The following is a 20607-nucleotide window of genomic DNA, read 5'->3' as shown; positions in this document are numbered from 1 at the left end:
GCCCTTTGGGGTTCAGTTGACTGAGTGTGGGAAGCCTTTGTCATAGGGTAAAAGTTGCATACCCCTGGGCTGTAGGCTGCACACTTTGGGTCAAATATCAGGTTCTGTAGCTGTGTATTTTATCAGAACAAATCTGTTCTACAATGATTCTTTTCCTTAGCTCAGGGTAAGTAGTAGCAGGCCTAGGAGAGTCTTATGCGACGCAAACATTTGAGTTGTGTTCTTCCTCCTTTTAATCAATCATAATAATTTGTCAAATGCCTTACAGGTTGTTTTGCCTATTGATGGCAGCTGTGGGCATACAAGCACAACGGACACCTTCTATAAGTATGCACCTTGCAAATTTAAGCACTAAGCGTTTGAAAATATATTTTTTTAACTAACCTTTCCTATTCCAGATGACCTCAACGCTGAATGCCTTGGTAACGTTATTCGTTTGAGTGTCGCTCCTCTTTTTGAAGAGGTTGATGCTGTCTTCAGTGAGTTTGCCTCTTTTATGATTTTCTTTCTCTCCTCTCATAATTCATGGCTTGATATTGCTCGTCAACTATTGTGTTCACACCATCTCCATCCCTTCCAGATGACACACAAATCATAAACCTGACGCCTGGCCTTGCTACTCAGTGTGGATTCAGCTTTAAATTTGACCCCATGGGGAATGCCATGTTTTTTGCTTCTCTTCAAAACTGCTTTTCCCAAAACATGGTAACCCTAAGAACTGTAGTGTTTGCTTGTACTTGAAATGGACAGTTTGCCTTTCAGTGTCACTGCATTTGCAACTCATACTGTAGCGATGTCATTTTATTTACCTTTGACATGGAGTCATGCTGAGACCAGGAGGCTCTTTTACAGATTACACAAAGATACAAGTCACTAGATGGAAAAATAAAATCATTGGAAACCCATTCTTCAGTAAAAAGGTCCTCAATAAGCCTGAGGTGCTAATACATACAATTTAGCGCATTGAGGTTATTAGAAGTCTGGTTCCAGAAACATTGAAGCAGTTTTACTTAACTCTGTGGATATCAAAAGGATCTCCATTGTTAGCCACCCCTGGGTCTGGTATCTCTTACCTCTAAGTTAACGATGATGTAAGGTACAGCAGAAGTTTATGGAGGGGCTTTCAGAGGGCCAGCCAACTTTCTGATACAGACTGCAGTGATGTGAACTATTGAGCTCTACTCCTGTAGTGTGGCTTCAATACAGTGGCAGCTGCATTCATATAGCCAATTTTGCCACAGTCTATAACTTGCATGAATGTCACCTGAATTTTGTTTATTGCTATATAATGAAGGCTTTTTTTCCCTTCCCCCTTAATTTTAGGATGATAAGATGTTCAGCTTGGTCATGCAGTTCAGGCTGCCAGGAAACCACATGACTGAAGACCCTGTGTATAGAGTGGGCAAAACCTGTAGCTACACCCCCTGGACCTCCCGAGAGATTCTGTGCGACCGCAACTACATGGAGGCAAGTGAGCAGAGCATGCCCCAATGGACATGTTTACAGTCGCGCTTGTCGTACTGCCTGTATAAATGATCTGTCTGGAGCTACAACTGTCCAGTGTTTCATTTCTTCTGCGACACAACGTAGAGGTCTTGACTATCTCAATTCCACTCGCCTCTTCAAAATGCACATAGGAGAACTTTAGAGGTGAGGAATTTTGGCCTATTCTCAATGCATTTAAGGAGGTGAGTGGACAGATTGAGAACTGGCCCTTGATTTCCTATTGTATGGGAGGGAGAAAATGCATACGGAATAATGGCCTTTCTTCTCTAGGTGTCTGTCAGAAGGACTCTTCCAGACATCCAAACCATCCCCGAACAGCCCACTGGGGGCCCGAAAGCAAGGAGCGGCAACTTCCGGAGAGGAGCTGAGGTAGCCATGTTTCTGTAATTTCACTACAAAATGACAGGATGGCGCTAAACAATGTGCGTTTGTTGACCATTTTGTTTAATTCATGTTTCCATTTCCTGAGACAGGCTGTTGCTTCAGGATACAAAATGACAGCAGTCGTCTTTAGTCCTAGCAAGAATGTCATGAATGTGGATGAGGTCCAAAGAAAGGGCTATGCAATAGCCAACACTCCCACACGGCTGGTGTTAAGAAGCCCTCATAATGCAGAGGAGACATACCTCCAGAATGTAAGCTGACCTCCATGAACTGGGTCATGTTCAGTTGAGCAAACATTTGGAAACGGTGGCCCTACCTGAACTCGGCAACATATTGTTAATACGTTGTGCCCTACTGAACACGGCCCTGGTGTGGTTGCCCCCTGAACAGGTAGCTGGGGTTCCGATGCGGGTGCTCTCAACCTCAACCTTCTTTGAGCAGAAGTGGCTGGTTACTCGAGTAGATGCCACGGCTGTTTGTCCAACACCAGGTTGAGTGTGAAATAATTTAAGATCCTATAAGACTTTCATGTTGGGAAAATGTTTTGGGGGTGAACTTTTCCCAAATGATGGCACAGTTGTTTTCAGTTGCAAAATGTTCTGTTTTGATGTGCACTTGGCTTCTTGTTTCACTGCAGGGGCAGTTGCCTTTACTCCAGAAGTGATCACCTGGTACATGCCCAAGCACATAGACCCACTTTTCTCCTCTGATGCCTTCACCATGTTGGAGGTGTACATGGGAATTGACGCTAAGAGGCTGAACACTGAGGAAATGGCTGCCAGAAACTACTCGGTTTTAGTCACAGAGGCTCACATTATTGTTGAAATTCCGGTGGGGGCGGTTGGCGGCTATTTCAAGGTCAGCATTGGATGAGTAAAATGATCCGGTTTCATTTCTTTTTAGAGCCCTTTTTACTACAGCAGTTGTCAGTGCTTTGCTATCTCTCATGGGTAAACTCCTAGAAACGTTGTCTTGTGTAAAATGTTTCTTATTGAGCAATTGTCTGCTTAATCAGGTTAATATACAAAATTGTGTGAATTTTGCATAAAATGACATTTAAACATACTCTACCGCTTGTCTTTGCAGTTTGTCCTTTAGCCGCTTGACATTTGAGACCAAATAGCCACACTAAAGGATTGTTTACCTGACTTTTTAGGTAGCCGGTAGCTTTGCCACTGTCAACTGAATGCAAGCAACACTCGGCTGCTGTTTACATATTGTGCTAGTGTTTAACTTTGCTTGTCAGTTGCTTTGAAAATGCACACTGCCGGAAATGCAAGTTGACAACCATACACCTACCAGCTCTCCAATACTTTCCTTTGGATAGTTTGTCTTAAATTACGAGTGGCAAAAAGACAAGCGGTATTTAACATTCTGGCTTATAAGGAACATTTATCTGTTTTTGCACTCCAATTGTGTATTACATCACTCGTCTCCCTTACAGAGCCATATTCAGGATGACCAGTACTTTGTCACTTACACCATTGAGCCCATGCTTGAGTTGCTGTGGATCGAGGAGATCGCACACGAGGACACCAGCTATAAAGTCCTCTTCCCTATCACAACACCTCCGATGGCCAGGCCTCCACAAGTTCGCAACTGTGAGTCTGGTTTAGTTAAATATAGTGCCTAGGGTAATTTTGGTTGTTCATTAGGCACAAAACAGAAGAAAATGTACTGCAATACCTGGACTTACCCAATAACAAATGTCAATTTTCAACTTCCATTGTTCCGCATTCCGAAATGTTTTCCTTTGTTTGCCAATGAACAGACACGCCCTTAGACACAGTTCCTGAGCTGGCAGTGTTTGTGCTTGAGTTGGGGACCTTCAACCTTGATGTGGAGCTGCTGAACATCACCTTTCCCACCATGGTGCTAACTGTTGCAGAGTGCAACGCCAGGGGCTTCAATGTTCAGGAGCAGAGATCCCCGGACAACACCTTGAAGACCTTCAGGATGGAGGTGCCCTTCTCAGACCCGGTGGTCTTCAAGGAGGTGTGTTTCTGTTAAATGCAAAGCCACACGCAGTGATTTGTACATGCCCTAATAAGTGGGCCACCAACAAAATATAAATAATGGCACAAATGTACTTTGTATCCCATCTCATTTATTCAAGTGTTTCCATTATTTTGGCTGTTGTATGCATTTGATTTAAGTATATAGTTTGTTTTAATAGTCCCCATATGTACTTAGAGTTCTGTTACAACAATAATGTTGACCAATGCTTTTAACTTCACTACAGAGAAGGGCGGAACAAGGTGTCACAACCTTCACTCTTCAGCTGATCTACGGCCTGGTCATCTTTCCAGAGTACGCTCCTTTCTCTCACTCTGCCGTTGTGGACGCTGTACTGCTGGACATTGGTATGTATGTCTCTGGACTATGCCAAACTACTGTTGAATGGTTTCCTCTCGTTAATGATTGCCCTGAAAGTAAATTGGCAGTGAAAGCCCAACTAGCCATACTGTAGGGTTTTCCTATGCGGTCTAAGCTTTAGAGTATTTGGACCCAGTTGTCCTGTTCATGTTTATTCAGTCCCACCGTAGCAAAACATTTTGCAATCTAAACAAGGGTTTCTTCTTGGACAAGTTCAAGTAGTAGCTTGCTGTTTTTTGTGCTTAATTAATGAACACAACCCTGTTTGTCCTTGTAGTGCCACCCTCAGTCACTGGCAACTGTGATCAGGAGAACTTCCACATCACTGTGGACTACAGGAACCAAGAGCCCTTTTTTGTGGTCTTGGTTGGCAAGCGGCTGCTTAACCATGAGTTTGCTCAACAGTATTTAACAGAGGGCGACACAGACTTCACCATCACGTTGCCCTTCTCTTCGCCGGACGCAGTGTTTGAGGTACGACGCTCTCCCAAAACATGTTAACCTAAATTGCTGCAGCTAGCCTCGCTTTCCTTACCCTGTATACATGCATACAATATTGGACTAATGAACTCTCCCATTGGTTCCCAGTCGGTTCACTCGTCCTCTGTCAGGAGCAGACTGGATGTGGCTCTGTTGAATCCTTACAACAACATGACCATCAAATACTTTTCCCTGGCTTGCAGCTTCCTCAAAACGCTGACTGGTTGGTTCTCAAACAATTACTTCCGATAAATAGTCATTTAACATGGTTACCAAACCTGGGTTCCTTGCAAATACTGTGAGTCGTATAGTAGTGCCAGATGTGCATGGTTTTGGTGATATTCCATTGGTTCACGCCCAATAAGTGGAACAAATACAGAACCCAGGTCTGACTACCTGTCTTTTGCTCCCCCACATCCAAGAGTGTTTCTCTAACGGAACGATGACTGCGCTGGCGGTGAAGGTGGATTCTGTTCCCGGTCTGAACCCCGGTCAGCTGACCCTGAGCGACCCCGCCTGTGGTCCCACCTACAGTGACGATCGCTTTGCCTACTTCCACTTCACTGTGAACTCCTGTGGCACCATCAGGAAGGTAAAATGACTATTACCCTGAGGTGATGGGTACTGTGTATTTACGGACTGTTTGCTTCTGCAGGTTGTAATAAGCAATTCCCCTCTACTACATAGTTTATCAACAATGTCATGCTGTATGAGAACGAAATCTCCTTGCCAGATGAACTTGAGGTGAAGCTGAATGCCACAACGTCTTCAGAGGAGGAATATCAGTAAGTGCATTACGCATCACAATTGTAGCTTAGCTTTCATAGGTATTTTTTTCTTCTTCACCAATTGCTCAATACTTTGTATACAGGGAAAATGTGCCTCTACTACCAGTGTCCACTCCACTGCTTGAAGTTGCTTACATCCCTCTTTTTAGGTTAAAGGTTTCCTGCTACTATGTGGCCAACATCACTCGCACATTGGCCTTCCTGACCAGGCCGCGTGACAACGAGCCTTTTGCCGAGACTGGGACGGGTCGACTAATGGTCAGAATGAGACTCGCTCAGGGTAAGCGTGCACAAATTCAGAATTTTAACTTGACCCCTAGCCTCTAAAAGTATCTTGGAAGGTCTCCTTTACAAAACCATTCCCAAAAATCTAAGCCTTATGATATATTACTCTTGCTTTGTGAGATCTACAGGTGTGACTATGGAGTAACGGTGAGGAGCTGATTTGGGAATTTGTCAGAAGCCTCTGGTGGGGGGTGGGTAGTGTTGGCTATAAATGGCTTGTGTTCATTGGGGGCACAATAGGATATGATAAACGAGCATTTCTTAATGGACAAGTTCAGATGGTGCCCAGTGAACACGACCTCCGGTTGTCTTGTTCTGTGTTCCAGACGCCACGTATAACACGTTCCACCAGGAGGCGGACTATCCAGTGGTGAGGTACCTGAGACAGCCTCTGCACTTTGAGGTTGAGCTGACCACGTCCTCTGATCCCAAGGTAGCGCTGGTGCTTGACCACTGCTGGGCCACCCTCAACGAGGACCGTGACTCCCGACCCCGGTGGAATCTCATCATTAATGGGTAACATGTTGTTTTTGGGCCTAAACAAGTGTGGTTCCTGAGTAATTAGCAACCTATCATGCTTGGCAGGCCATTTACTTTGGCTACCGTGGCTATGCCCCCATCCATAGGTCGAGTGGTCAAAACGCTTAAAAACGATGTGGGGTCTGTCACCAGATCTCCACCCAATTTAACACTTATGGGAGAATCTGGCGCGTATGATCACATGCTTGTTATCACTGAGTATCATTGGAACGGAACGTATGCTGCATCAAACGACTCTACACCGCGTTGTCTGAAAAGCATCTAAACAATGTTTTGTACTGATGAGAAATAAAGGTCTTCACACCTTTATTCCAGCTTTGCTTGTAAAATATATAAATGTTAACGGTATCATCTAGTCTAAATAACAGGTTGACTTGTTTTACAGTATGATGGGGTACTCCCAGAATGCCTTTCACTGCGCCCGTTGCCTGAGATCTTAACTTAGTTTGTCACATGCCGAAGTGGCCAATCTTTGTACTTGTTTACAGGGAACTATACAAAAAGCCAATTGTTGTCACTGCCCCAAAAACAACCTTAGCACGAAAGCTAAACAGAGTTGCAAGATATAGCACAATCCATTATTGGGGGTTAAGCCCTTGGGAAGGTATTGTGAAGAGGATGATGCAAGAAATATTACTAAGATCTGGGAATTTATCAACAGTTTCTCTAAGCTATATACCCCTGGAAAGGGGGGTCTGATCTGGCAACCCTGAGGTACCATAGTTTACACTCTGATACCGTGTTCAAATCAACTAACGACTTCAGTGCATTCAAGACAATGGGGGTACTCCAGTTGAGATCACCATTAGTCTGACAGACGTGTATGTGATAACATCATACAATGCAGTCAGGTTAACTCCTATTCAGTACCACCTTAAAGTGTTTTACACTCGTGTCCATTACAATCTAGGCAAGAATCAGAAGGCATGAATAAAACGCTGAGTACATTATAATTACGGTACTCTACAGTAGAAACGACAACGCGTTACACAGAAAATAAGGCACTTAGATAGGAATGCACGCATGTCCACAGTTATTTGTAAGGAAGGCAAGGACTGTATACTTGATCTGGGGAAGTGCTTGGGCTTTCTTTTGAAGGAAAGTTTGTCCGGCTCATTAAATTCTCAAATAGAAATGGTCTGCAACAGTGAAATGGGCTACTTTTGTGAATGAACGAGGCAAAATTAGAAGGTAGTGTCCCTTTGTCTGAGGTCAGCGCGGGTTAAATGTCCACATGTTGGAACAGGCGCATAAAATCAACTCCCACTGGGGCGACTGTTGAAGATATTTGGAACTCGCGTGTGAAAAGGTTAATGTTGGCGTTAACGACACCTTTTTACTCAATGTTATCCTTTTGGTTGGCTAGAGTTCAGTGTTGGTCAGTCAAATGGAAATCAAGAGCGGCTGGCAAGCTTGGCTTGCCTTTCCGATTGGTTTCAAAGTGCTCTTAACACTGACTGAATAGTTGTTGGTTTTGGGTTGAATTCAGGCACAAGTAACTTCTTGTGTTTTAAACAGTTATTGCTTTCAATGGAATTTCCTGTCCTAGAGGAATGCGCTAATTGGGAGTTGCTGAACATGAACAAATACCACGGTCAAGTGTAGCAGCATCTTGCTAATGTTCATATTTGAAAAAATGTTACGACATTTTTTGATTTGGGTGAGTACTTTGCCACAGATGGACACGCTGGCCTAATTTTTATCTCAAGAATTTAAATTAACTATTGGAAGATGGGCTGAAATGTTTTGTATATCATAGGAAAAGACACAACATTCACATGGCTGTGCACGAAATGGGCAGTTCAGATTTGTCACTTCAGCTGCAACTATATCGTTGTGCAAAATCCTGACCATCGTCGTCTGTCGGCTCAAGTGGATTTGTACTGGTGTGGGCGTTTGTCTCTTCATGTAACGTCTTCAGATTTCACAAATTCCTTTTTGCTAATATCTGGCAGTTAAACAGTGGAGGATAAACCTCCCAAAGAAGCAAATAAAAAAGTGTCAATGCGTAGGTGACTTACAGTAGAACTGCGCCCTTCACAGAAGTCCTCCACATGTGAATCCGATGCCGTGGGTGTATAATTTATTTTGTGTGACCAATTTTTCCAACAGCGGAAGAATTTCTCTGGCGCATTGCATGAAATTCTTATTTAAAATGAAGATTGCCTTGTTGATACCGACTGTCTATTCGGCTACTTTGGTTAAACCACGGTCAATTGATCAATATTCAGGTCGCCTGTAGTCTGACCATTCTGGATCATTTTGAATTTTAAGAACCATTTAGAGGAACATCTCACCTCATGTCAATGGCATTGAATATACATGTTTGACAGCCGTCATTTAACAAGCCATTGCAGTAGACCAAATATTGTTGACGGAAAGCCCAATTTCTGTTCTTTAAATAAAAACGTACTTAATCAGATGCATCCAGGTCTGATGGGCCAAAATATCAGAAATGAAAACCAACAAACCTTGAATTATCTGAGGACTGTTTAATTGTTAGCTGACTCTAAATGAATGATTTTGGGTGCCCGACTTAAACTCTAGACGGTAGAAATCTATTAAATTGATAGTCAACTTATTAACATGACATCGTATCCTCCTTGCAGCTGCAAAAACCCCAGCCTTATGATTCAGTACTATACAAGTTGGTTTAATTGAATTACTAGCTAACTAAATAACAACGCAGACTAAACACACAGGTGACACAATATGACTGCTTGTTACAAGGTCCCCCCCCCCCATTCCGTAAGGGACATTTATTTAACACACGAACCGGCACCAGTTTGGAGTAAAAGCATGCATGTATTTATGTGGGATGCCTCCGTGGCAAGGTAGGTGGTGTCTTTTCGCTGATTTGCTACATGAGATCACAATGTCGTTGGTTGTCCGTGGCTCCAATGACTAGTCTTGAACAGAACTACAGGATGGGTTTTCCTTTCACTCGTTCTGGAAGATGAGCTAATCAACCCTAGGATGGTTTGGATATAGTAGCAGAATGATCCCACTTAAGTTAATTTTTCTAGGTACTTGTGAGTTTAGGAAAGTTCCAAATGTGTAGCTTGCGCTACATGTTAATTTCTGTTACCATTCCTTTTATGCACTCTGGCCGCCGGGGATGGTTCTGTCAGTCTGACCCGCTCTCTGATGTCCCTCGTGGCATGGCTACTTACTATGCACATCTTCTAGGGGAGTTTCTCTAACACGTTCAAAGTGAATACTGGAACAATATTTCTAACATAAGACTGGTCAGAGATTAGCTATAGAAAATGAATGTCATATTGTTTATTTAATTTTTACTAGAAACTTCCTCACTCTACAGGTAGGAAGTCTCGAGCCTTTACATTGTATAAAATGTTTTTTCATAAATAAAAAAGCTTGTTAGCAAAAACACTCCTTTAGTTCATACTGGAGGGGGGGAAAGAACCCACTTCTGCTGTAAATTGATCTGATCCTCACAGGACAGTCATGACACCACCACAAGACGGTTGGGGTTTGCAGCGTGTTCTTGTTCCTAACTTAGTCCCTCTCTCTACACTGGCAGCTGTGAGAACCCTGAGGATCCATACAGTGTAGTCTTCCACCCGGTAGTAGCTGATGCCAGGGTCCACTTCCCCCCTCACGTCAAACGCTTTGAGGTCTATATGTTTTCCTTCGCCGAGGATGCGGTTGAGCCGAGTGGCCAGGTAACAAAGTTCACCCAACAATCTTTATTGGTTAATTTTGTGAGTGGAATCATACCTTTAAAAAAATAATAATAATCTGACGGCATCAAATCTTTGATTCCTAGGTCTTTGTCCATTGTGATGTGGTCATCTGTGATGCCAGTAGTCCCTCTGGCGGCCCCTGTAGTGGACAATGTGTGAATCAGGACAACCCGAAAAGAGGTAGGTCTTGTTTTATGCTTTTCAGACCCTGACAGACCATAACTGAACTAATAGTTTCTCTCTCTCTCTCTCTCTCAACAGGTCAACGACATGTCAAAGACCTCTCTGAGGAGCGTCATTTATATGTTTCTTCTGGATACATTCTTTGGGTGTAATGTCTTGTTCTAACATGTCAAATAAAGTGTTCTATATAAAACAATCCTAACCGTTGGAGCTACCTTAATTGTATCTGATTTGCGTTTAACACCAAGGCGCATGTAGTAGGCTTGTCATCTGACATGTATCAATCAACCCTTTTGTAAGCATGGAACTCTGAACCATCCACCGGAGGGAGCTGAGTGTTGCGCACCAATTTCCCGTCTAGGACAAACAATGGGTGTCAAAACAAAAGCTTTCCAATGTCCAGTAGGATGAACTGACTCAATGTTATAGTGGTTTGCCAAAGTGAAACCAGCAGGGCTGTGGTTGGATGCAGTGTTGGTAATTTTCAACTGAAATGACAACTTTCCTTGATACCTCTCACTAGCTTGGTTTCCATCCAAATATGGACATTTCTTCTTTAATGATATGCATGTCAATCTGTCATGGCTCAAATGGGAAGAGCATGAATTCATCGCTACTTGTTTGTGTAAGAAGTGTTGACAAGCTGAATGTACCGAGCTGTCTTTTTTAAACTACTAGCGCACAGCTCGGACACCCATGCATTCCCCACAAGACATCTCTTCACAATCTCCAAGTCCAAACTACGAAGGTAGAGCCATGATTAGCTTGCAATCTATTCCGCATCAGGATAAGATTTCAACACACACCGTACGGCACAGCGGGGACTGAAGACACTCCTTAAAAAGTTGCGAGCTTGCACCGCGGGACGGCTTCATTGCTCCAGACCACCACAAGGGGGAGTTTGCGCAATCATTATGCATTTGGGTCCCAAGGCTTTGACCAAAGACTAATTTTGACACGAGCCACCCAACGAAGATTGCTGACAAAACAGTTGCCTTAACGAGTCAAGCAAATGTACAATTTGAGAGGAATGTGATAATGTAGAGAAATGGCTGCTGTAAAAATACTACATACTTAATGAGTATATATTATAGTATACTGTAAACGAACAGTAGGCTTTCAATTGCGCGTACTAGCTTTTCACCTGTCTACCTGAAGTTGATGCTGTTGCTATGCAACCTCTTGCTAGCTATCTAGCATAACAAATTACTGGTTAGACATCATACGACTTCGGGTGGGTTCTTAAATTCAATCAGGAGTTCCAGAATGCGCTCATGAATTCAGAGCGTTGTCACATTGTCTGTTTGTAAATTCAGAGCAGAGTAGACAGCCAGAGCGAATTTACGAAAGCACCCGAATGTCTATTGAGAACGCACAATGACTATACCATTTAGCTAAGCTCAGAATGACGGGAATAATCACGTCAAACATTGGGTAGATTTCCTGAAGATTTGAAATTATTGGCCCTAAAGTACGGAAATAGTGTCCTCTTCGTGTATTCCTCATATTTTGGCGAATTTAGTACGACATCCTGGAACATTTGGCATACTAAATATATCCATAGTATTTTTTTATTTCTATTTTATTTCACCTTCATTTAACCAGTTAGGCTAGTTGAGAACAAGCTCTCATTTACAACTGCAACCTGGCCAAGATAAAGCAAAGCGGTTCGACACATACACAACACAGAGTTACAGATGGAATAAACAAACACAGTCAATAATACAGTAGAAAAAGTCTATATACAGTGTGTGCAAATAAGGGAGGTAAGGCAATAAATAGGCCATTGTGGTGAAGTAATTACAATATAGCAATTAAACACTGGAATGGTAGATGTGCAGAAGATGAATGTGCAAGTAGAGATACTGGGGAGCAAAATAAATAAATAAATACAGCAAGGGGATGAGGTAGTTGGATGGGCTATTTACAGATGGGCTATGTGCAGTGATCTGTGAGCTGCTCTGACAGCTGGTGCTTAAAGCTTAGTGAGGGAGATCTGAGTCTCCAGCTTCAGTGATTTTTGCAGTTTGTTCCAGTCATTGGCAGCAGAGAACTGGAAGTAAAGGCGGCCAAAGGAAAAATTGGCTTTGGGGGTGACCAGTGAGATTCTCCTGTTGGAGCGTGTGCTATGGGTGGGTGCTGCTATGGTGACAAGTGAGCTGAGATAAGGCGGGGCTTTACCTAGCAGAGACTTGTAGATGACCTGGAGCCAGTGGGTTTGGCGACGAGTATGAAGCGAGGACCAGCCAACGAGAGCAGTGGTGGGTAGTAAATGGGGCTTTTGGATTGGAGATGCTTAATGTGAGTCTGGAAGGAGAGTTTACAGTCTAACCTGACATCTAGGTATTTGTAGTCCACATATTCTAAGTCAGAACCGTCCAGAGTAGTGATGCTGAACGGGCGGACAGGTGCGGGCAGCGATCGGTTGAAGAGCATGCATTTAGTTTTACTTGCATTTAAGAGCAGTTGAAGGCCACGAAGGAGAGTTGTATGGCATTGAAGCTCATCTGGAGGTTAGTTAACACAGTGTCCAAAGAAGGGCCAGAGGTATACAGGTATACTATGATATATTTATACAGGTATACTATGACCAATAAGCATACTAAATACTCAATTCATGTCACAAACAGTACAGTTAGTGCGAGTATTCGAACACAGCTAAGGCCAAATCAGGAAGTGCAGTCACCTTTGAATCCTGAATGACAAGTGTCTTGCCTCATAGAGATAGATAAATCTTCTTAGGGCTGATCGATATGACAACAGCCAGTGAAAGTGCAGGGCGCCAAATTCAAAAGAACATTACAATTCCTCAGACATACAAGTATTTCACACCATTTTAAAGATACACTTCTTGTTAATCCCACCACAGTGCCCGATTTCAAATAGGCTTTACGGCGAAAGCAACACAAACGATTGTTAGGTCAGAACCAAGTCGCAGGAAAAACACAGTCATTTTTCCAGCCAAAGAGAGGAGTCACAAAAATCTGAAATAGAGATAAAATGAATCACTAACCTTTGATGATCTTCATCAGATGACACTCATAGGACTTCATGTTACACAATACATGTATGTTTTGTTCGATAAAGTTCATAATTATCAAAAGAATCTCAGTATCCGTTGGAGCGTTATGTTCAGTAGTTCCAAAAACATCCGGTGATTTTGCAGAGAGCCACATCAATTTACAGAAATACTCATAATAAATGTTGATGAAAATAACATTTTTATGCACAGAATCAAGCCAAAAAGATATCCGCCATATTGTGCAGTCAACAGAAGTCAGAAAAAACATGATAAATATTCACTTACCTTTGATGATCTTCATCAGGATGCACTCCCAGGAATCCCAGTTCCACAATAAATGTTTGTTTTGTTCGATAATGTCCATCATTTATGTCCAAATAGCTACTTTTGTTAGCGAGTTTTGTAAACAAATCCAATCTCACGAAGCGTGTTCACTAGGAGCAGACGAAATGTCAAAAAGTTTCATTACAGTCCGTAGAAACATGTCAAACGATGTATAGAATCAATCTTTAGGATGTTGTTCAAATAAATCTTCAATAATGTTCCAACTGGAGAATTCCTTTGTCTGTAGAATTGCGATGGAACAGAACTCGCCCTCATGTGAACGAGCGTCACGAGCTCAAGGCATTCTGCCAGACCTCTGACTCATTCGCCCTCACTTCACAGTAGAAGCATCAAACAGGTTCTAAAGACTGTTGGCATCTAGTGGAAGCCTGTTGACATCTAGGAAGTGCAACATGACCAATATCCCACTGGGTCTTCAATAGGGAATGAGTTGAAAAACGACCATCCTCAGATTTCCCACTTCCTGGTAGGATGTTTTCTCAGATTTTTGCCTGCCATATGTGTTCTGTTATACTCACAGACATCATTCAAACGGTTTTACAAACTTCAGAGTGTGTTCTATCCACATATACTAATGATATGCATATCTCAGCTTCTGGGACTGAGTAGCAAGCAGTTTACTCTGGGCACCTCTGGACAAGAAGATAATAAGAAGATAAAAGACTCATCTATGTATCTGTGCCAATATAGTTAGTGTCTGTGACAGCATGGGCAGCGCCATTGAGGCTATCTTCATATTAAAGTAGTAACATTTCTTCTTCACAATTGTCTGAGCCCTTCTGATGACCCGATTGGACATGACTTCAACAGGGTCACCAGTAGGGCTCAGCCAATGAAGTTGGTAGTCCCACCCAGTTGACTACATTCAAATTGTGAAAGTGCATGCAAATGCAGCATTTTGGCCATTAGAGGCCAATATCTTTCTTTCTCTCTGTCTGGGCTACAATTGTAGACGGTTGGGTAATTATGCTTTTCATCTGTGAAAGGCTGTTGTGCTGCTAATGAGGGAGTTCTATTAACCTGAGCCGAGCGGTGAGGGCGGAGCACCCTTCTAAAATTGAACAGTAGCCTTACATTTAGGTTTTTGTCCTAACACTACACAGCTGATTCAGATTAACAAAGCTGGATGATTATTTGAATCAGCTTTGTAGGGCATAAAAAGAAAATGTGCAGCCCTTTGGGGTTCAGTTGACTGAGTGTGGGAAGCCTTTGTCATAGGGTAAAAGTTGCATACCCCTGGGCTGTAGGCTGCACACTTTGGGTCAAATATCAGGTTCTGTAGCTGTGTATTTTATCAGAACAAATCTGTTCTACAATGATTCTTTTCCTTAGCTCAGGGTAAGTAGTAGCAGGCCTAGGAGAGTCTTATGCGACGCAAACATTTGAGTTGTGTTCTTCCTCCTTTTAATCAATCATAATAATTTGTCAAATGCCTTACAGGTTGTTTTGCCTATTGATGGCAGCTGTGGGCATACAAGCACAACGGACACCTTCTATAAGTATGACCTTGCAAATTTAAGCACTAAGCGTTTGAAAATATATTTTTTTAACTAACCTTTCCTATTCCAGATGACCTCAACGCTGAATGCCTTGGTAACGTTATTCGTTTGAGTGTCGCTCCTCTTTTGAAGAGGTTGATGCTGTCTTCAGTGAGTTTGCCTCTTTTATGATTTTCTTTCTCTCCTCTCATAATTCATGGCTTGATATTGCTCGTCAACTATTGTGTTCACACCATCTCCATCCCTTCCAGATGACACACAAATCATAAACCTGACGCCTGGCCTTGCTACTCAGTGTGGATTCAGCTTTAAATTTGACCCCATGGGGAATGCCATGTTTTTGCTTCTCTTCAAAACTGCTTTTCCCAAAACATGGTAACCCTAAGAACTGTAGTGTTTGCTTGTACTTGAAATGGACAGTTTGCCTTTCAGTGTCACTGCATTTGCAACTCATACTGTAGCGATGTCATTTTATTTACCTTTGACATGGAGTCATGCTGAGACCAGGAGGCTCTTTTACAGATTACACAAAGATACAAGTCACTAGATGGAAAAATAAAATCATTGGAAACCCATTCTTCAGTAAAAAGGTCCTCAATAAGCCTGAGGTGCTAATACATACAATTTAGCGCATTGAGGTTATTAGAAGTCTGGTTCCAGAAACATTGAAGCAGTTTTACTTAACTCTGTGGATATCAAAAGGATCTCCATTGTTAGCCACCCCTGGGTCTGGTATCTCTTACCTCTAAGTTAACGATGATGTAAGGTACAGCAGAAGTTTATGGAGGGGCTTTCAGAGGGCCAGCCAACTTTCTGATACAGACTGCAGTGATGTGAACTATTGAGCTCTACTCCTGTAGTGTGGCTTCAATACAGTGGCAGCTGCATTCATATAGCCAATTTTGCCACAGTCTATAACTTGCATGAATGTCACCTGAATTTTGTTTATTGCTATATAATGAAGGCTTTTTTTCCCTTCCCCCTTAATTTTAGGATGATAAGATGTTCAGCTTGGTCATGCAGTTCAGGCTGCCAGGAAACCACATGACTGAAGACCCTGTGTATAGAGTGGGCAAAACCTGTAGCTACACCCCCTGGACCTCCCGAGAGATTCTGTGCGACCGCAACTACATGGAGGCAAGTGAGCAGAGCATGCCCCAATGGACATGTTTACAGTCGCGCTTGTCGTACTGCCTGTATAAATGATCTGTCTGGAGCTACAACTGTCCAGTGTTTCATTTCTTCTGCGACACAACGTAGAGGTCTTGACTATCTCAATTCCACTCGCCTCTTCAAAATGCACATAGGAGAACTTTAGAGGTGAGGAATTTTGGCCTATTCTCAATGCATTTAAGGAGGTGAGTGGACAGATTGAGAACTGGCCCTTGATTTCCTATTGTATGGGAGGGAGAAAATGCATACGGAATAATGGCCTTTCTTCTCTAGGTGTCTGTCAGAAGGACTCTTCCAGACATCCAAACCATCCCCGAACAGCCCACTGGGGGCCCGAAAGCAAGGAGCGGCAACTTCCGGAGAGGAGCTGAGGTAGCCATGTTTCTGTAATTTCACTACAAAATGACAGGATGGCGCTAAACAATGTGCGTTTGTTGACCATTTTGTTTAATTCATGTTTCCATTTCCTGAGACAGGCTGTTGCTTCAGGATACAAAATGACAGCAGTCGTCTTTAGTCCTAGCAAGAATGTCATGAATGTGGATGAGGTCCAAAGAAAGGGCTATGCAATAGCCAACACTCCCACACGGCTGGTGTTAAGAAGCCCTCATAATGCAGAGGAGACATACCTCCAGAATGTAAGCTGACCTCCATGAACTGGGTCATGTTCAGTTGAGCAAACATTTGGAAACGGTGGCCCTACCTGAACTCGGCAACATATTGTTAATACGTTGTGCCCTACTGAACACGGCCCTGGTGTGGTTGCCCCCTGAACAGGTAGCTGGGGTTCCGATGCGGGTGCTCTCAACCTCAACCTTCTTTGAGCAGAAGTGGCTGGTTACTCGAGTAGATGCCACGGCTGTTTGTCCAACACCAGGTTGAGTGTGAAATAATTTAAGATCCTATAAGACTTTCATGTTGGGAAAATGTTTTGGGGGTGAACTTTTCCCAAATGATGGCACAGTTGTTTTCAGTTGCAAAATGTTCTGTTTTGATGTGCACTTGGCTTCTTGTTTCACTGCAGGGGCAGTTGCCTTTACTCCAGAAGTGATCACCTGGTACATGCCCAAGCACATAGACCCACTTTTCTCCTCTGATGCCTTCACCATGTTGGAGGTGTACATGGGAATTGACGCTAAGAGGCTGAACACTGAGGAAATGGCTGCCAGAAACTACTCGGTTTTAGTCACAGAGGCTCACATTATTGTTGAAATTCCGGTGGGGGCGGTTGGCGGCTATTTCAAGGTCAGCATTGGATGAGTAAAATGATCCGGTTTCATTTCTTTTTAGAGCCCTTTTTACTACAGCAGTTGTCAGTGCTTTGCTATCTCTCATGGGTAAACTCCTAGAAACGTTGTCTTGTGTAAAATGTTTCTTATTGAGCAATTGTCTGCTTAATCAGGTTAATATACAAAATTGTGTGAATTTTGCATAAAATGACATTTAAACATACTCTACCGCTTGTCTTTGCAGTTTGTCCTTTAGCCGCTTGACATTTGAGACCAAATAGCCACACTAAAGGATTGTTTACCTGACTTTTTAGGTAGCCGGTAGCTTTGCCACTGTCAACTGAATGCAAGCAACACTCGGCTGCTGTTTACATATTGTGCTAGTGTTTAACTTTGCTTGTCAGTTGCTTTGAAAATGCACACTGCCGGAAATGCAAGTTGACAACCATACACCTACCAGCTCTCCAATACTTTCCTTTGGATAGTTTGTCTTAAATTACGAGTGGCAAAAAGACAAGCGGTATTTAACATTCTGGCTTATAAGGAACATTTATCTGTTTTTGCACTCCAATTGTGTATTACATCACTCGTCTCCCTTACAGCCATATTCAGGATGACCAGTACTTTGTCACTTACACCATTGAGCCCATGCTTGAGTTGCTGTGGATCGAGGAGATCGCACACGAGGACACCAGCTATAAAGTCCTCTTCCCTATCACAACACCTCCGATGGCCAGGCCTCCACAAGTTCGCAACTGTGAGTCTGGTTTAGTTAAATATAGTGCCTAGGGTAATTTTGGTTGTTCATTAGGCACAAAACAGAAGAAAATGTACTGCAATACCTGGACTTACCCAATAACAAATGTCAATTTTCAACTTCCATTGTTCCGCATTCCGAAATGTTTTCCTTTGTTTGCCAATGAACAGACACGCCCTTAGACACAGTTCCTGAGCTGGCAGTGTTTGTGCTTGAGTTGGGGACCTTCAACCTTGATGTGGAGCTGCTGAACATCACCTTTCCCACCATGGTGCTAACTGTTGCAGAGTGCAACGCCAGGGGCTTCAATGTTCAGGAGCAGAGATCCCCGGACAACACCTTGAAGACCTTCAGGATGGAGGTGCCCTTCTCAGACCCGGTGGTCTTCAAGGAGGTGTGTTTCTGTTAAATGCAAAGCCACACGCAGTGATTTGTACATGCCCTAATAAGTGGGCCACCAACAAAATATAAATAATGGCACAAATGTACTTTGTATCCCATCTCATTTATTCAAGTGTTTCCATTATTTTGGCTGTTGTATGCATTTGATTTAGAGGAATTAGGGGAACATTACTTTAAGTATATAGTTTGTTTTAATAGTCCCCATATGTACTTAGAGTTCTGTTACAACAATAATGTTGACCAATGCTTTTAACTTCACTACAGAGAAGGGCGGAACAAGGTGTCACAACCTTCACTCTTCAGCTGATCTACGGCCTGGTCATCTTTCCAGAGTACGCTCCTTTCTCTCACTCTGCCGTTGTGGACGCTGTACTGCTGGACATTGGTATGTATGTCTCTGGACTATGCCAAACTACTGTTGAATGGTTTCCTCTCGTTAATGATTGCCCTGAAAGTAAATTGGCAGTGAAAGCCCAACTAGCCATACTGTAGGGTTTTCCTATGCGGTCTAAGCTTTAGAGTATTTGGACCCAGTTGTCCTGTTCATGTTTATTCAGTCCCACCGTAGCAAAACATTTTGCAATCTAAACAAGGGTTTCTTCTTGGACAAGTTCAAGTAGTAGCTTGCTGTTTTTTGTGCTTAATTAATGAACACAACCCTGTTTGTCCTTGTAGTGCCACCCTCAGTCACTGGCAACTGTGATCAGGAGAACTTCCACATCACTGTGGACTACAGGAACCAAGAGCCCTTTTTTGTGGTCTTGGTTGGCAAGCGGCTGCTTAACCATGAGTTTGCTCAACAGTATTTAACAGAGGGCGACACAGACTTCACCATCACGTTGCCCTTCTCTTCGCCGGACGCAGTGTTTGAGGTACGACGCTCTCCCAAAACATGTTAACCTAAATTGCTGCAGCTAGCCTCGCTTTCCTTACCCTGTATACATGCATACAATATTGGACTAATGAACTCTCCCATTGGTTCCCAGTCGGTTCACTCGTCCTCTGTCAGGAGCAGACTGGATGTGGCTCTGTTGAATCCTTACAACAACATGACCATCAAATACTTTTCCCTGGCTTGCAGCTTCCTCAAAACGCTGACTGGTTGGTTCTCAAACAATTACTTCCGATAAATAGTCATTTAACATGGTTACCAAACCTGGGTTCCTTGCAAATACTGTGAGTCGTATAGTAGTGCCAGATGTGCATGGTTTTGGTGATATTCCATTGGTTCACGCCCAATAAGTGGAACAAATACAGAACCCAGGTCTGACTACCTGTCTTTTGCTCCCCCACATCCAAGAGTGTTTCTCTAACGGAACGATGACTGCGCTGGCGGTGAAGGTGGATTCTGTTCCCGGTCTGAACCCCGGTCAGCTGACCCTGAGCGACCCCGCCTGTGGTCCCACCTACAGTGACGATCGCTTTGCCTACTTCCACTTCACTGTGAACTCCTGTGGCACCATCAGGAAGGTAAAATGACTATTACCCTGAGGTGATGGGTACTGTGTATTTACGGACTGTTTGCTTCTGCAGGTTGTAATAAGCAATTCCCCTCTACTACATAGTTTATCAACAATGTCATGCTGTATGAGAACGAAATCTCCTTGCCAGATGAACTTGAGGTGAAGCTGAATGCCACAACGTCTTCAGAGGAGGAATATCAGTAAGTGCATTACGCATCACAATTGTAGCTTAGCTTTCATAGGTATTTTTTTCTTCACCAATTGCTCAATACTTTGTATACAGGGAAAATGTGCCTCTACTACCAGTGTCCACTCCACTGCTTGAAGTTGCTTACATCCCTCTTTTTAGGTTAAAGGTTTCCTGCTACTATGTGGCCAACATCACTCGCACATTGGCCTTCCTGACCAGGCCGCGTGACAACGAGCCTTTTGCCGAGACTGGGACGGGTCGACTAATGGTCAGAATGA

At 43.1% G+C, this 20607-nt stretch overlaps 2 protein-coding genes across 3 annotated transcripts in view; both read left to right on the top strand.

The window, feature by feature from the left end:
• On the top strand, positions 1–10445 carry LOC127911460 (uncharacterized). 2 transcript variants are annotated; one of them, XM_052478345.1, is made up of 21 exons: positions 1–166; positions 269–327; positions 399–479; positions 581–705; positions 1324–1467; positions 1777–1875; positions 1980–2141; positions 2281–2380; positions 2528–2748; positions 3335–3491; positions 3662–3885; positions 4133–4253; positions 4544–4740; positions 4855–4969; positions 5169–5338; positions 5434–5531; positions 5684–5814; positions 6146–6335; positions 9904–10045; positions 10150–10246; positions 10328–10445. In XM_052478345.1, exons 1-21 carry the CDS (start codon positions 144–146, stop codon positions 10399–10401), a joined length of 2730 nt encoding a protein of 909 aa, XP_052334305.1. In that variant the 5' UTR covers positions 1–143; the 3' UTR covers positions 10402–10445. The 2 variants fall into 2 exon arrangements, with proteins under 2 accessions (XP_052334305.1, XP_052334306.1); XM_052478346.1 differs by lacking the exon at positions 581–705 and having other exon boundaries at positions 63–166.
• A 7667-nt stretch (positions 10446–18112) lies between these two features.
• Positions 18113–20607, top strand: part of LOC127911474 (zona pellucida sperm-binding protein 4-like) — a 6311-nt gene continuing 3816 nt past the window's right edge. Inside the window, exons 1-8 of the mRNA XM_052478440.1 lie at positions 18113–18274; positions 18445–18668; positions 18941–19061; positions 19352–19548; positions 19663–19777; positions 19977–20146; positions 20242–20339; positions 20489–20603. Of these exons, the coding sequence (XP_052334400.1) occupies positions 18166–18274; positions 18445–18668; positions 18941–19061; positions 19352–19548; positions 19663–19777; positions 19977–20146; positions 20242–20339; positions 20489–20603 (1149 nt within the window). The 5' untranslated portion in view covers positions 18113–18165. The remainder of the gene's footprint in view (positions 18275–18444; positions 18669–18940; positions 19062–19351; positions 19549–19662; positions 19778–19976; positions 20147–20241; positions 20340–20488; positions 20604–20607) is intronic.

Source organism: Oncorhynchus keta, chromosome 24 (genome assembly GCF_023373465.1).
Source record: "Oncorhynchus keta strain PuntledgeMale-10-30-2019 chromosome 24, Oket_V2, whole genome shotgun sequence".
Taxonomy (NCBI): domain Eukaryota; kingdom Metazoa; phylum Chordata; class Actinopteri; order Salmoniformes; family Salmonidae; genus Oncorhynchus; species Oncorhynchus keta.
This window is presented reverse-complemented; position numbering and strand designations above follow the sequence as displayed.

Bases quoted from the DNA above. Each gene is read 5' to 3' on its own strand.
- LOC127911460 (XM_052478345.1), top strand. From the start codon at position 144: ATGATTCTTTTCCTTAGCTCAGG. The intron at 3,886-4,132 runs GTGTGTTTCTGT...ACTTCACTACAG, and splicing joins ACCCGGTGGTCTTCAAGGAG to AGAAGGGCGGAACAAGGTGT. The intron at 5,339-5,433 runs GTAAAATGACTA...TCTACTACATAG, and splicing joins CCTGTGGCACCATCAGGAAG to TTTATCAACAATGTCATGCT.